At 40.7% G+C, this 12,500-nt stretch overlaps 1 protein-coding gene across 1 annotated transcript in view; it reads right to left on the reverse strand.

Moving 5' to 3' along the window:
- Window positions 1-12,500, reverse strand: part of LOC135088884 (KH domain-containing, RNA-binding, signal transduction-associated protein 3-like) — a 58,264-nt gene that overhangs the window by 8,046 nt on the left and 37,718 nt on the right. Inside the window, 2 exon segments of the mRNA XM_063983946.1 lie at window positions 5,779-5,850; window positions 12,287-12,500. The exon segment at window positions 12,287-12,500 is cut by the window's right edge and continues 92 nt beyond it. Of these exon segments, the coding sequence (XP_063840016.1) occupies window positions 5,836-5,850; window positions 12,287-12,500 (229 nt within the window). The 3' untranslated portion in view covers window positions 5,779-5,835.

The following is a 12,500-nucleotide window of genomic DNA, read 5'->3' on the forward strand; positions in this document are numbered from 1 at the left end:
TGAAAGTTACATGCCAATAACAACAGTAATAATTGTAGTGTTACGGAGTGTTACGAGAAGTGCTAATAAAAGACTGTGATAATATTAACATTGATAATAATAATAATAATAATAATAATAATAATAATAATAATAATAATAATAATAGGAAAAATAGTGGCATTGTTAATTGTTGCTATGAAATTAAAGTCTACGGGAAAGAAAACTTATAAATTTTCAGAACATATAATCTTTGTCTTCCTTAATTTTTCATGAACTGTATCCTTACTAAGGTGAATTTTGAGGATTTATCTGAGGAAGTTTAATAGAGAGAGAGAGAGAGAGAGAGAGAGAGAGAGAGAGAGAGAGAGAGAGAGAGAGAGAGAGAGAGAGAGAGAGAGAGAGAGAGAGAGAGAGAGAGAGAGAGAGAGAGAGCATATATAATTCCTACTACTTCGGCAATATTTCTATAAAGATTTGTTGTTTATTTTCCTCGTCTTTCGGAAGAGGAGTGAAAGTTTGAACCCGGGCCGAGTCTCTGAAGAGTTACTTACACACAAGTCGGGCCGCGGCAGAGCTCACTTTTAATAACCTTGTGGGAAAAGTTACACGCAAGCTTGCCGTGTTTTGTTTCGACAGAATCTTAGGGACTCTGAGGACATGTTTTGAGAGAAGAATACTTTAATCCAACACATATTTGTTTGTTAAGATTTTTAGTTGTTGAAAATTTTAAAGTATGAGCTTAAAAAGTTGATTTGGAGGAAGGGGTTGGATTGGATGTGGATGGGGACATGGATGGGGCGGAGGGAGGGACAGGAGTGAGGGATGGCGGGATAACTGAAGGACAGGTTATGTTCAGGTAAAGTCAGATGTGCGTCACCACCACAAGTTTTTTTTTTTATATATATATTATAGTCGGCAAGTCCACCAACTTAGAATGGGAACTCAAGTTTATCATCATGGTTAGATCATCTATTAATACTCTTATGTACATGTCTACTCGTACGTATGTGTTTTATCTCGTGCGTTATCTCTATAGTGTCCGGGAAAGTTGCATGTACAGTTTGGGGAAGGAGTTTCAAGGGGGATGAGTCAGGACCACAACGCTCCCTAGGTGGCGAGTGTTGGGTGAGAGTTGCAATGCTTGGAGGCGACGCCCAGGTGGATGAGTCTGCCCTCACCTGATCTAGCAAGTGGAGGAACGGAGCACCATTACCGTTGTGGTGATTAGAGTGAAGATTAATGAGTGCGGAGAAACGTAGCGACCTTACTAAAGGCGTGAATAAAGGAGAGAGAACCGAGAAGGCTAGTGTTGTGTGTGTCTGTGTGTGTGTGCACCAGAGTGGAATTGGATGTTATCAATTACAAAGGATGGAGAGTTGGATTCTGTTTGTAATGGATGATTAGGGAATCGATTCTCCTAGTGTAGCATTGGGCTTCATTTGTAACGAAGGATAGGAAAACTAATTCATCTAGAGGAAGGCTGGAATATATTTCTAACGAAGCTTATAGAATCTAATCCTTCTAGAGTGGGACTGGATTCCGTCCTTAGGGAAAAATGGAGGAACTAATCCAGTTAATTCTATGACTTGCTTAGAGCGGATTGGGACTGTGTGTGAGTGGGTAATAACATTAGCGAGTGGAGCAGCCTAGTCGTGGGGGAGGGAGAGGAGAAGGAAATGTTTGCCGGAAAGCAGGAGAGAAAATAAATGTGTTGTTGGTTTTTCCGTCATAAATGTTTTCCACGTGAGCTGTTTGCTAGTTGGGGAGTTGCCGGAAGCCTCCACGGGCCACATCATGTTGAGGGCAGAATTTCCTCGGCTAACTGTACTACGAACACAGTTATTTTATTCCACTAAGCAGGGCAGAAGCGCGGCGGAGAAAGAGTGAGAGAGTGAGAGATCTTTGCTGCGTAAAAAAATAATGATAACTTTACATTTCCTTACAGTTTCTCTCGATCTGGTATTATCTCGACCTCTGCTGGGCCACTATGCATATACTATGCTTTGTATGTATACGTTATGATGATGTACTCTATAGGTAAGCGGCAGGAAGCATACGAGAGATGGATTGCTCGGGGGGATCAGTTGTCGCATTGATAGCAACGGTAATGCACAAGCTTGCTGCGTCTAGATTGGCTGGGGTGAACTTCATTGTCAGAAAACTGCGTAGAAGTGTCGCTGTAGCGTGTTAAGCTTCAAAGGGAGCGTCACTGTACCATTTTAAGAATCCTCCCTTTTCTGCGTCGTGTTGAAGCTTTGATGTTAATAACTGCTGAGATTTTATTTTAGCTCAGACACTAAAGCGTGTTTTTCAGAACTTTTGTTTTGCCTGTCACGGACTTGGCCTGTAGAAAAAATATTTTTTTTCTTTTTACTTTCATTTAGAAACTTGTATTTCACTCAATTTCTCTAAAGCACAGTTTTGCCAAACACTTATCTTTTTTTTTTTTTTTTTAATCACTAGCATTTGATGTTCAGTTTGATTCTTTGGTATTTCAGATTTTCCAAGGATATTTTTTTTCTGGATGTAAAAAATTATATTTTACTTGTATTTATTCATTCATTTTATTATTATTATTATTATTATTATTATTATTATTATTATTATAATTTTATTTATTTATTTATTTTTCTTTTTACTTTATCTCATCTGTACTTTCTACTTGAGATTTTGACTGTAGTGACATCTGGCGTCATGTTTCACACACACTTCTTGATCTAAAATTTTGGGATTCTTTACACACAAAGAACGTGACATTTTACTCAGTATTTACGAGAATACCTCACGGAATATTTCTGCATTGAAATTTTTACTGCGTTAAGCACCTGATGTATTTCGCACTCGACTCACGATATACCAAATTGCCTCACCTGCGAATAACCTCACCTGGGCACGAAAATGCAATATATAACATGTCCCGAGCCAGATTTTAAGTCAGGGTTGGTCGCGTGTTCTCATGAATTTCACTGGATGCTTTGTGCTTGAGTTTGGAGTGTGGTGTGCTGGGTGTGGATTGAAATTCCTCCCTCAGGATGTGTGTGGGGGGCGGGAAGGACGACACGGGAATGTATAGGGAGGGAAGGAAGAAAGGAAGGTAAGGAGAAGGGCAGGGGAGGAGGGGCAGGGAGATGTAGCAAGCACTCAGGTTGTTTATTGTTATTATTGTTATTATTATTATTATTATTATTATTATTATTATTATTATTATTATTATTATTATTGTTATTATTATTATTATTATTATTATTACATTGAAGATTATAAACGGCTTTTACAGTTAGAGGCGCGCATGTATCGACTTCCCAAGCGAGAGAGAGAGAGAGAGAGAGAGAGAGAGAGAGAGAGAGAGAGAGAGAGAGAGAGAGAGAGAGAGAGGGGGGGGGGGGGGGAAGCGTGTATCATAGGAAAGAAAGCTGTTGTTTTCCAATATTTTGGTGACTCTTCATACCACCACCGCCACCACCATACAACTCCCCAAACGACGGTAGTGGTGGAAAGGGAATGGCAACGCAAACACTTAAGAATGGAGGAAGAAAAAGGGAGGAAGGAAAAAGGAAGGTGTAGAGAGAAAAAGGGAGATAAGGATGGAAGACGAGAGGGGATAAGGAGGGGAATAAGGAAAGAACGGAGAGAAACAAGCACTTTCAGAGTCGAGGAAGAGGAGGAAAGAAGAAAAAGAGGAGGATAAGGAGATGAGAGAGAAAAGAAGAGAAGAAAGGGATTAAGGGGAACGGAGAGAGAAAGATAAAAGAAAGGTAAGGAGTAGAGAGAGAGAGAGAGAGAGAGAGAGAGAGAGAGAGAGAGAGAGAGAGAGAGAGGAAGGGGGGAAGGGAGCAAGGGAGGGAGAGAGGGACTCTTCTCTTCTCCGTCGCTGCTGAGTCAGATTTTGAGGACGTGTGTTGAGACAATTGGTCAAGTTTTTATGTTGCTGACTTAAATTTTCAATCGCCTTCTTGCACTGGGGAAGAGTTGCCATTGATTCGAAAAGTTTGGGTGTTATCACATGAATTAACTCTTTATCTTATCTTCTCTCATTCTCTCACATCCTCTTTCTCTCTAAGTATATCATTTTCTCCTAAGGTTTCATGTTTTATAAAAAGGTAACTTTCCTGCTATTGATTTTGTCTCTTTTTTCTTTCATTGTTATTCTCTCACATGCTAACACTTTGTATTTCACTAAGGGGGTTCACATACTTAAAGGAGAACCTACCTATCACAGGTTCATGATCTCTTTCCCTTTATCTCATTCTCTCACTAACTTTCTCAATGTAATTAAAAGTGGTTGACGTTATAAAAAGAGAACTGTCTATCACAGATCTTTTTTCCTCTCTTTTTCTTTATCTGTCTCATTCTCTCTCATGCTAACTCTTTCTTTATTTCTTTAAAAAGGGTTCACATCATAAAAGGAGTTAGAACCTTTGTATTTTAAGGTTCATTTGCTGGATATTTTTTGTGTTACGTTGTCTTGGACGGAATTTAGTGTTTAGTTGTATATAAGATTTAAGTTGTATAAGATAACTAGGTTTCTAAATTCTTGTCTTCCTTACAAAATGATAGGAAAGTGATGGTGAGTAGTATAAGGATACTATCTTTCTCTATCTTTCCTCTCGTTCCCAAAACTAAACAGACGCCTGTAACATATCCACAGGTAGTGTCAGGAATTACTGGACAAGGCTTCCAGGAATCGAAATCTTTCCTGTCTTCCCTGTCAAATAAACACAAATAACAATAAACAATAATGTGTCGAGGATATCATATGGTGACTAGATTTCTATTTTCTTGTCGCATAAATATGAAAAAAATATCCATAAGTGTTTTTTTTTTTTTTTCTGGGTGTACTACATTTCTGTTTCTTGTATTTTCTCATAGTCCTCCCTAAAAGTAAACACAAACAATAGTAAAGAGTCAACAATACCACAAGCTAGGGTTCAGTATTTTCTACAAAAAGACCAAAAGGCGGAGGTAGGATGAACACTGCAACTAATATTAATGTGAGTCCTAAGCTTGCTCTCCCGCGCGCACCAACACTGTCCAACTCACTGCTAGGGGAATGGAAGCAAGTCTCGTTAACGTGTTCGCACCTATGCACTGACGCTAAGGGTAAGGAAGTGATGTGTTCGGATCGCCTCACAGCGGCCTCGACACACGAGCACCAATTCTTCCATCTCATTGGCCAGTGAAATGGTCTCCTCCGCCAATAGTGAAGCGCCGTCTCGTAACTCTCGTGTGTGATTGGCCGTCACACACACACTGCGCTTCACCTCGCCTGACACTCGTGGGCTTGGAAATGTGTGTACTTGTGTGTTTTCCGTTTTCTATTTGGTCTTGGCGGGGGACACTCACCCAGTTCGGGACAGTTATCATCCAGCGGAGTGTGGATGAGTGAGTGATGGAGGAGGAGCGGCAGGAGGAGGGAGAGGGTGGAAAGTTGGGATTTTGTATATGACAGGTACTGGATGTGAGGTTCAGGGGGAGGGGAAGGAAGTGTGGAGGGCTGAGGGCTGGAGAAAGGGATGGAAGTGTGTGTGGGAGATACGGCTGGAGGTATGTAGGGAGGGAGGGGGTGGGGGCATCATATAAGCACAGACATACCTCACTTGTACTCTTTCTTATCTTATCTTAGACGTGAGATAACTCAACCCGTACGCTTGTTTCGCCCCTCTTTTTTTATTTTAAATATACTATAAATACTCTCTTTTTTTTTTGTATATATTATCTCTTCTTTTTCTTTGTATGTGTGTGCATGTGTGTGGTGTGTGTGCGTGCGTGTGTGTGTGCGTGTGTGCGCCTACTTACCGTATGCCTCGCCATTGTACACTTCGGAGAAAATCTTCGGGACCATAATCTCCATATTCATCGTAAGCGAACCTGTAGATAATAAACACCTTGTAAAAATGGACAGGTCATCATTGGAGGACATTGAGGGAGTAACAAGGACAGGGGGGGGCGGCTAAGGGGTAAAGGGATATCAAGGGGTAAGAGTTGCTGGGGGTGCTGTGCGGGAAAAGATAGGGACTTGTGTAATGGGATATAGAAATGGGACTTTTTATGGGGAGCTAATGGGGTGTGTGGGAGGATTATTATGGTTTATTATGGAGTTTTTTTTTAAGGGTGTGCTAGGAATCGTGTTGGGGGAAAATGGGAAGAGATAATATGGCGATTGACAAGAGTATAGGATGCGAGAATATCAATGGGGAAAAAATAAATGGAGAGTTTACGTATGGGCTTATAGAAATTAGTAATGGTGTTGGGGAGATTAGTGGAAGACGTTGAGAAAGGAGTGGTAGTGGGAACGATAATGAAGGTTAATGAAGGAGTTAAAGGATTAAAAAAAATGGAAGATGAAGGAATGGGATTGTAAGAGATTATATTGGAGTAGATGAAAGGTAACAGGCTAATTGGCAACTAATGAAGGTAATAGGTGGTGATTCGGAATGATAAGTGAGGTGAAGTGAGACCTTGAGAAAAAATGAAAGATAGAGAGGCTGACTTGAGAGAGAGAGAGAGAGAGAGAGAGAGAGAGAGAGAGAGAGAGAGAGAGAGAGAGAGAGAGAGAGAGAGAGAGAGAGAGCGGCCAGGTAGCTTAAAGGTGACAGGTAACATGAGGCTTAACACGGAAACTCGAATATAGTGTATTAGTTGCAGGTGAAATGTGGTGAGGTTTTGTGTGGTCATTTATTGTATCATGGCTGTGACAGTCTGGGAGTGAGTGAGTCGGTGAGTCAGAGAGTAATTAATGCAGAATGGTTTGATGTGCCTTGGATTTGTAGTAGAAGCTCGGTAACTCATTCACTCACTCATTCACAGCCTGGCAGTCACACGCACTCATATATTCATTCAGCTACACGTTCAGTCAATCAGTCAGTCTCTCATTCATTCACTCCATTACATCATCTACTCTCTCAGTCAGTCAGTCAGTCTCCTACAATCTCATTCACTCACCCACTCACTCACTCAACTGCCGTTACTCATTCACAGTCAGTCGGTTCCTCACTCATGTATTCACTCACAAGCTTTCTCAGTCATTCAGTCAGTCTCCTTCTAATTCACTCAATTACTCACTCGTTAACAGTCAGTCAGTCCGTCCCCTTATACCCTCACACGCTAACTCACGCGCTTATTTATTCACCCGCTCCCTTAGTCAGTCAATCAGTCTACACACACACACACACACACACACACACACACACACACACACACACACACACACACACACACACACACACACACACACACACACACACACACACACACACACACACACTTGCCTTCTCATTTAACTTATGTAGCCATTCAGACACACTCTCGCTTAATCCTTTACTTATATACTAAGCCACCCATTCTCTCACTCGTTTATACATCATATCTCATACCATCTCTCTCTCTCTCTCTCTCTCTCTCTCTCTCTCTCTCTCTCTCTCTCTCTCTCTCTCTCTCTCTCTCTCTCTCTCTCTCTCTCTCTCTCTCTCTCTCTCTCTCTCTCTCTCTCTCTCAATGGTTTGCCAAGCCGGAGATTATCCCTCTCTCTCTCGTAAATACGGTTCTGGTTTTACATCTCCTTTAATGGTGATGATAATGGTGGTGATGGTGAGGAATGGGTGGTGTGTACTGGCCCTCATACATAACATTTGCATCATAAACCACCTGGCTTTTTTTTACTGCCTGTCCTGATGGTTTTGGCGGTGATGTTGGTGATGGTGATGGTGGTGATGAAGGTGGGGGCGGTGGTGGTGTGTCTCGTCTCAGTGAGTGATGGGGTAATGTGATAGTGGTGATGTGTACAGTGGTGTTGTGTTATATGGTATTACGTATGTAGGGTAAGTTATAATCGTTAGTGTGGGAGTGTTGATGTCTCTGTTGACATTTTTTTTTTTTTTAGTTTGTGTTAATGCTGGTGGTTGTTATTCTCTCTCTCTCTCTCTCTCTCTCTCTCTCTCTCTCTCTCTCTCTCTCTCTCTCTCTCTCTCTCTCTCTCTCTCTCTCTCTCTCTCTCTCTCTCTCTCTCTCTCTCTCTCTCTTTCCAGCACTACCACCACCACCACAATCTATCTAAATGCTGCTACTTTTTTTTATGCCTGTGATTAATCTCTCTCTCTCTCTCTCTCTCTCTCTCTCTCTCTCTCTCTCTCTCTCTCTCTCTCTCTCTCTCTCTCTCTCTCTCTCTCTCTCTCTCTCTCTCTCTCTCTCTCTCTCTCTCTCTCTCTCTCTCTCTCTCTCTCTCTCTCTAGTACCTACATATCATAAACCTTTTTTTACTCGTGTGTTTTATGGGGAGGCAGACAGCTGAGAGTGACCAGATAGGCAGAGGGTAAATTTGACTTATTGCAGCTACGCAGGTCCCAGTAGGCGAGTAGAAAACAAGGGAGGCCGGCAGGTAGACAGATTGGTAGTAAGATGGATAGGGTAATAATACAGGCACGTAGGTATGAGGGGGGAAATGGAGAGAGAAGTATAGGTGGATAGGTATTGACACTGGAAGGAGGCACAATTAGGAAATGGAACTTATATGGAAGAGTTACAGGTAGAAGGGGAAATACGTGAGGTGAATATGGGGAAAAAAATATGTAGGGAAATATATAGAGAGGTGAGGGGGAATGTTTAGTTTGAAAAAGAAAAAAAAATACATGAATGAGTTTCAAAGAGAGGTAAAAGACGTTGTAGCTGCATATTTTTATAAGAAGACTAAGGAAACACAGGTATAAAAGGGTTATCCATTATATAAGTAGTATAGGTAGATACAGATAGGTAGAAGAAATACATATATGGAAATGTTATGGGATTAAGAAGAAAAAGTTAAATATTAAGGTTGTAGTTGGATATTTATGACAGACGGACGAAGGAAAACGAATGTATAGGAAGTAGCTATGTAGATATTTACGTATATAAAAAAAAAGATATATGGAGGAACAGGTTTAGAGAGAAAAAATAAAAAAAAATAAGGCGTAGAAAAACACCTGTTGTATATTTGAAGTGACAAAGTAAAAACAGCCTCATTTAAAGTAAATATGAAAGAAAGTAAAAATAGAAAGATTAAGAAAACAAGAAACGGGTGAATTAAAAATAGATATGTAAGACTTTCAAATAGGAAAGACTTTCAAACGAAGCAAAAACAGGTGAATCAGAAGTAGATATTAAAGAAAGCAAAGATAGGAAAAAAAAGAAAATATAAACAGATGAATTTGAAGTAGATATGTAAGAGAAAAAAAAAAGTGAATTAGAAGTAGATACGTCAGGAAGCAAAGGCAGGAAAATGAGCATGGAGGAAATTACAGGTATAAGGGAAAAAGGTTTGGCAGTAAGGCAGTAGCTGTATATTTTGATAGGCGAAGTCCGCGCTTAACCTTCGTCCGGGTGAGGCAGAGCGTGTCAAGTGCCTACTTCATCACTCTCAGCTCTGCGCAGCGTGGGGATGTGGAGCGTGAAGGAGGGATGGAGAGTGGCGGTAGAGCAGGAGGAGGAGGAGGAGGAGGAGAGTGGAAGGAAAGTGGAAGGAAAGAAAGGGAAGGAAGCAAGGAGGGAAAAGTGAGGGTATAGATGCAGAATAAGGCGAGAATGATTTACTGACCATAACCAGGGATGGAGTGTATTTGTGAGCGCATGGGGAAGGGGGAGAGAGAGAGAGAGAGAGAGAGAGAGAGAGAGAGAGAGAGAGAGAGAGAGAGAGAGAGAGAGAGAGAATTATTTATCAACTTGCCAGTGACTTTACTGCTATGATAGATCGGTAGAAAGTTTGGCACACAGTGAATTCGTCAGCTTCTGTGTCTGTGCCGTGAAGAAGACGAGCAGGAAACAAATGATGAATGGCTGGAGAATAGACAGAAGTAAAGGAGGTGACTAATGGAAAGGAGAAGAGAAGGCCACTGATAATGAAGAACAAGGAGGAATGTAGGAGGAGAGGATGTATATGTAGATGAGGATGGCGATGGAAATTGAATGGATTGTAAGAGCGGAAGAAGTGAGGAAGATGGTGCTAAAGATAAACCAAGGATTATGGAAACGAGAAGAGAATGATAATAGATAAGAGGAGTGAGGAGAGGAACAGTGGGAGGAAGAAATACGATGTTGGAGAGAGAGAGAGAGAGAGAGAGAGAGAGAGAGAGAGAGAGAGAGAGAGAGAGAGAGAGAGAGAGAGAGAGAGAGGAGGAAACAATATAAAAAAAAATATTGAGGGAAAAAATGTTATTAAAAAAAAGAAATTACAGTAGGAATAAAGACTACGAAAGAAAAAAATTAGCTAATATGAAAATGTGATGAAAGAAGATGGAATAATGAGGAAGGGAAGAAAAAATCTAGAAAAAAAATTGCTTCTACATAATTTTCAATGACATGAAGGAGAATTGGGTGGAATAATGAGGAGACGAGGAGGAGAATGACTGGGAAGAATTGGATGCTGTGATAACGGGGAACAATGCAAAGGTGAGATAATTAGGTCCATCATTACCTGAAGCCTCTTCCTGTTACCTGACTCACCTGAGGCCGAACAGCACACACCTAAAGTTAACACCTGCAGCCAACACAGCTTAATTGGAAGACAGTGTAGGCAAAAATTAAACTGCAGGAGGGAGAAGAGGAAAGATGGGAGCAAGGACACGAGAAAGAGAGAGAGAGAGAGAGAGAGAGAGAGAGAGAGAGAGAGAGAGAGAGAGAGAGAGAGAGAGAGAGAGAGAGAGCTGATGAAGGCTGAACTGGTAATGAGGGAACGAGTCGTAATAAGGCTGCTGGAGAGGGACGCTACTCATTGTCACAGCCTCTGGTGTTGTAATTTTGCACGAGGACGCGGGCACGAGCGATGCACTCACACGCTCACCGGCTCACAATTTCTCGCCTTATGACGTGCAGCTTATTAACTTTGCACTCGCTCGAGAGAGAGAGAGAGAAAAAAAAAAAAAAAAAAAAAAAATATATATATATATATATATATATATATATATATATATATATATATATATATATATATATATATATATATATATATATATATATATATATATATATATTTGTAAAACATTTGAAGTATTTTGAAACATTTGAAGCATTTTATTGTCCCTTAACCAAATGAGCTATAAACATAGGCAGTTTCAGAAGTGCAAGGAGCCCATCTGAAGGTAAATGCTTTTTGGGCATTAGACGAAATTAGGTGCTGGAAATTAATTTCATATGTATATAGTAACAATTATGTACTTAGATACGAATTTAATAGGCGTATGGGATTGTTGCTTCACTGGGCTTGTTTTTCCGCTCCTTTTGTCGCTCTTACCTAGTGTTCTCTTACGTAGAAATAAGGCTTTGATAAGAATTAAATAATTTTACTGCATCTTAAAACATAAAGAATACAGTAAGAATAAATGAGAGTTTTTGATGGCAATAGAGAATAATTTCACGTCACTTCATAACACAAGCAGAGGATACAGTGAGAATGAATAATAATTTTTGATGGAAATAAAGAACAATTTTACGTCACCTTATCAATTCAGTAAGGGAATGTGTTCATCAGTCAGCGAGTGAGAGAGCATCGTGTAGTGGCATTGAAATAGTAAAAAATAAATAAATAAATAAATAAATAAATAAATAAAATAATAATAAATAAAATAAAATAATAAAAAAATATATATACATGTAAGGTACGAATTTTACAGGTATGAAATAGAGGGTTTTATTAGGGATATAGAAATTTAGTTGCACTTTATAATACAAGGAGATAATACGTCGGCCAGGCAGAGGGGTAAAAGTGACAGTGTAATTATGTTCGCGTGTCCTTAGGTGGCAAAACTGATTCGCCTGAGTCCGTGACAGAGCATAGCAGACCTGTAGACCCACCTGCAGATGATGGACATGCAGGACAGATAACGAGAAGCTTATTAGCAAGTCATTTGGGCTTAGTAACGAGTGTCCCTTGTTAGTGGGACCTGATGGGAGCTTGGGACAAAAAGTGAGACAGATTAGGGAAGACTGACTAAGGAGGACAGATGGGGCAGGGATCAATAGGGAAAGACAGGCGAGTTAGGTTAGGCAAGGTAATATTATGTAAAGCTAGATTAGTTTGGGTTAGTTTAAGTTATGTAAAATTAAATTAGGTTAGGTTAGATTAGCTAAGGTAATGTGAGGTTACAGTGAGGTTAGGTTAGGTAAATTAAAATTAGGTTGAGTTTGGTTAGGTAAAGTGAGGGTGGATTATGTTAAGTTACGGTAAAGTGAATTTAGGTTAAGTGACTTTAGGTTAGGTAAAGTGAAGGTTAGGTCTGATTAAGTTAAGTGATGTTAGGTTAGGTTAAGTAAAGTGAGGTTATGTTAGACTGAAACTCACTCTGGGGCATCGAAGTAGTGCCTGGGGGTCGTCCTCGTGCAGGCCGTAGCTGTGGTCGAGGGCGAGCTTGGCCTTGTCGAGGATGGAGAGCACTCGGCGCTTGGCGGGTGGCGGCGGCACAGGGGGCGGCATGGCGGCGGGCAGCTTCCTCACCAGCGGCGGGAGACCTCGGGCGGCGTGGGCTGGCAGGAGGCGTGGGTGTGGGGGAGGGACG

Source organism: Scylla paramamosain, chromosome 32, assembly GCF_035594125.1.
Source record: "Scylla paramamosain isolate STU-SP2022 chromosome 32, ASM3559412v1, whole genome shotgun sequence".
Taxonomy (NCBI): domain Eukaryota; kingdom Metazoa; phylum Arthropoda; class Malacostraca; order Decapoda; family Portunidae; genus Scylla; species Scylla paramamosain.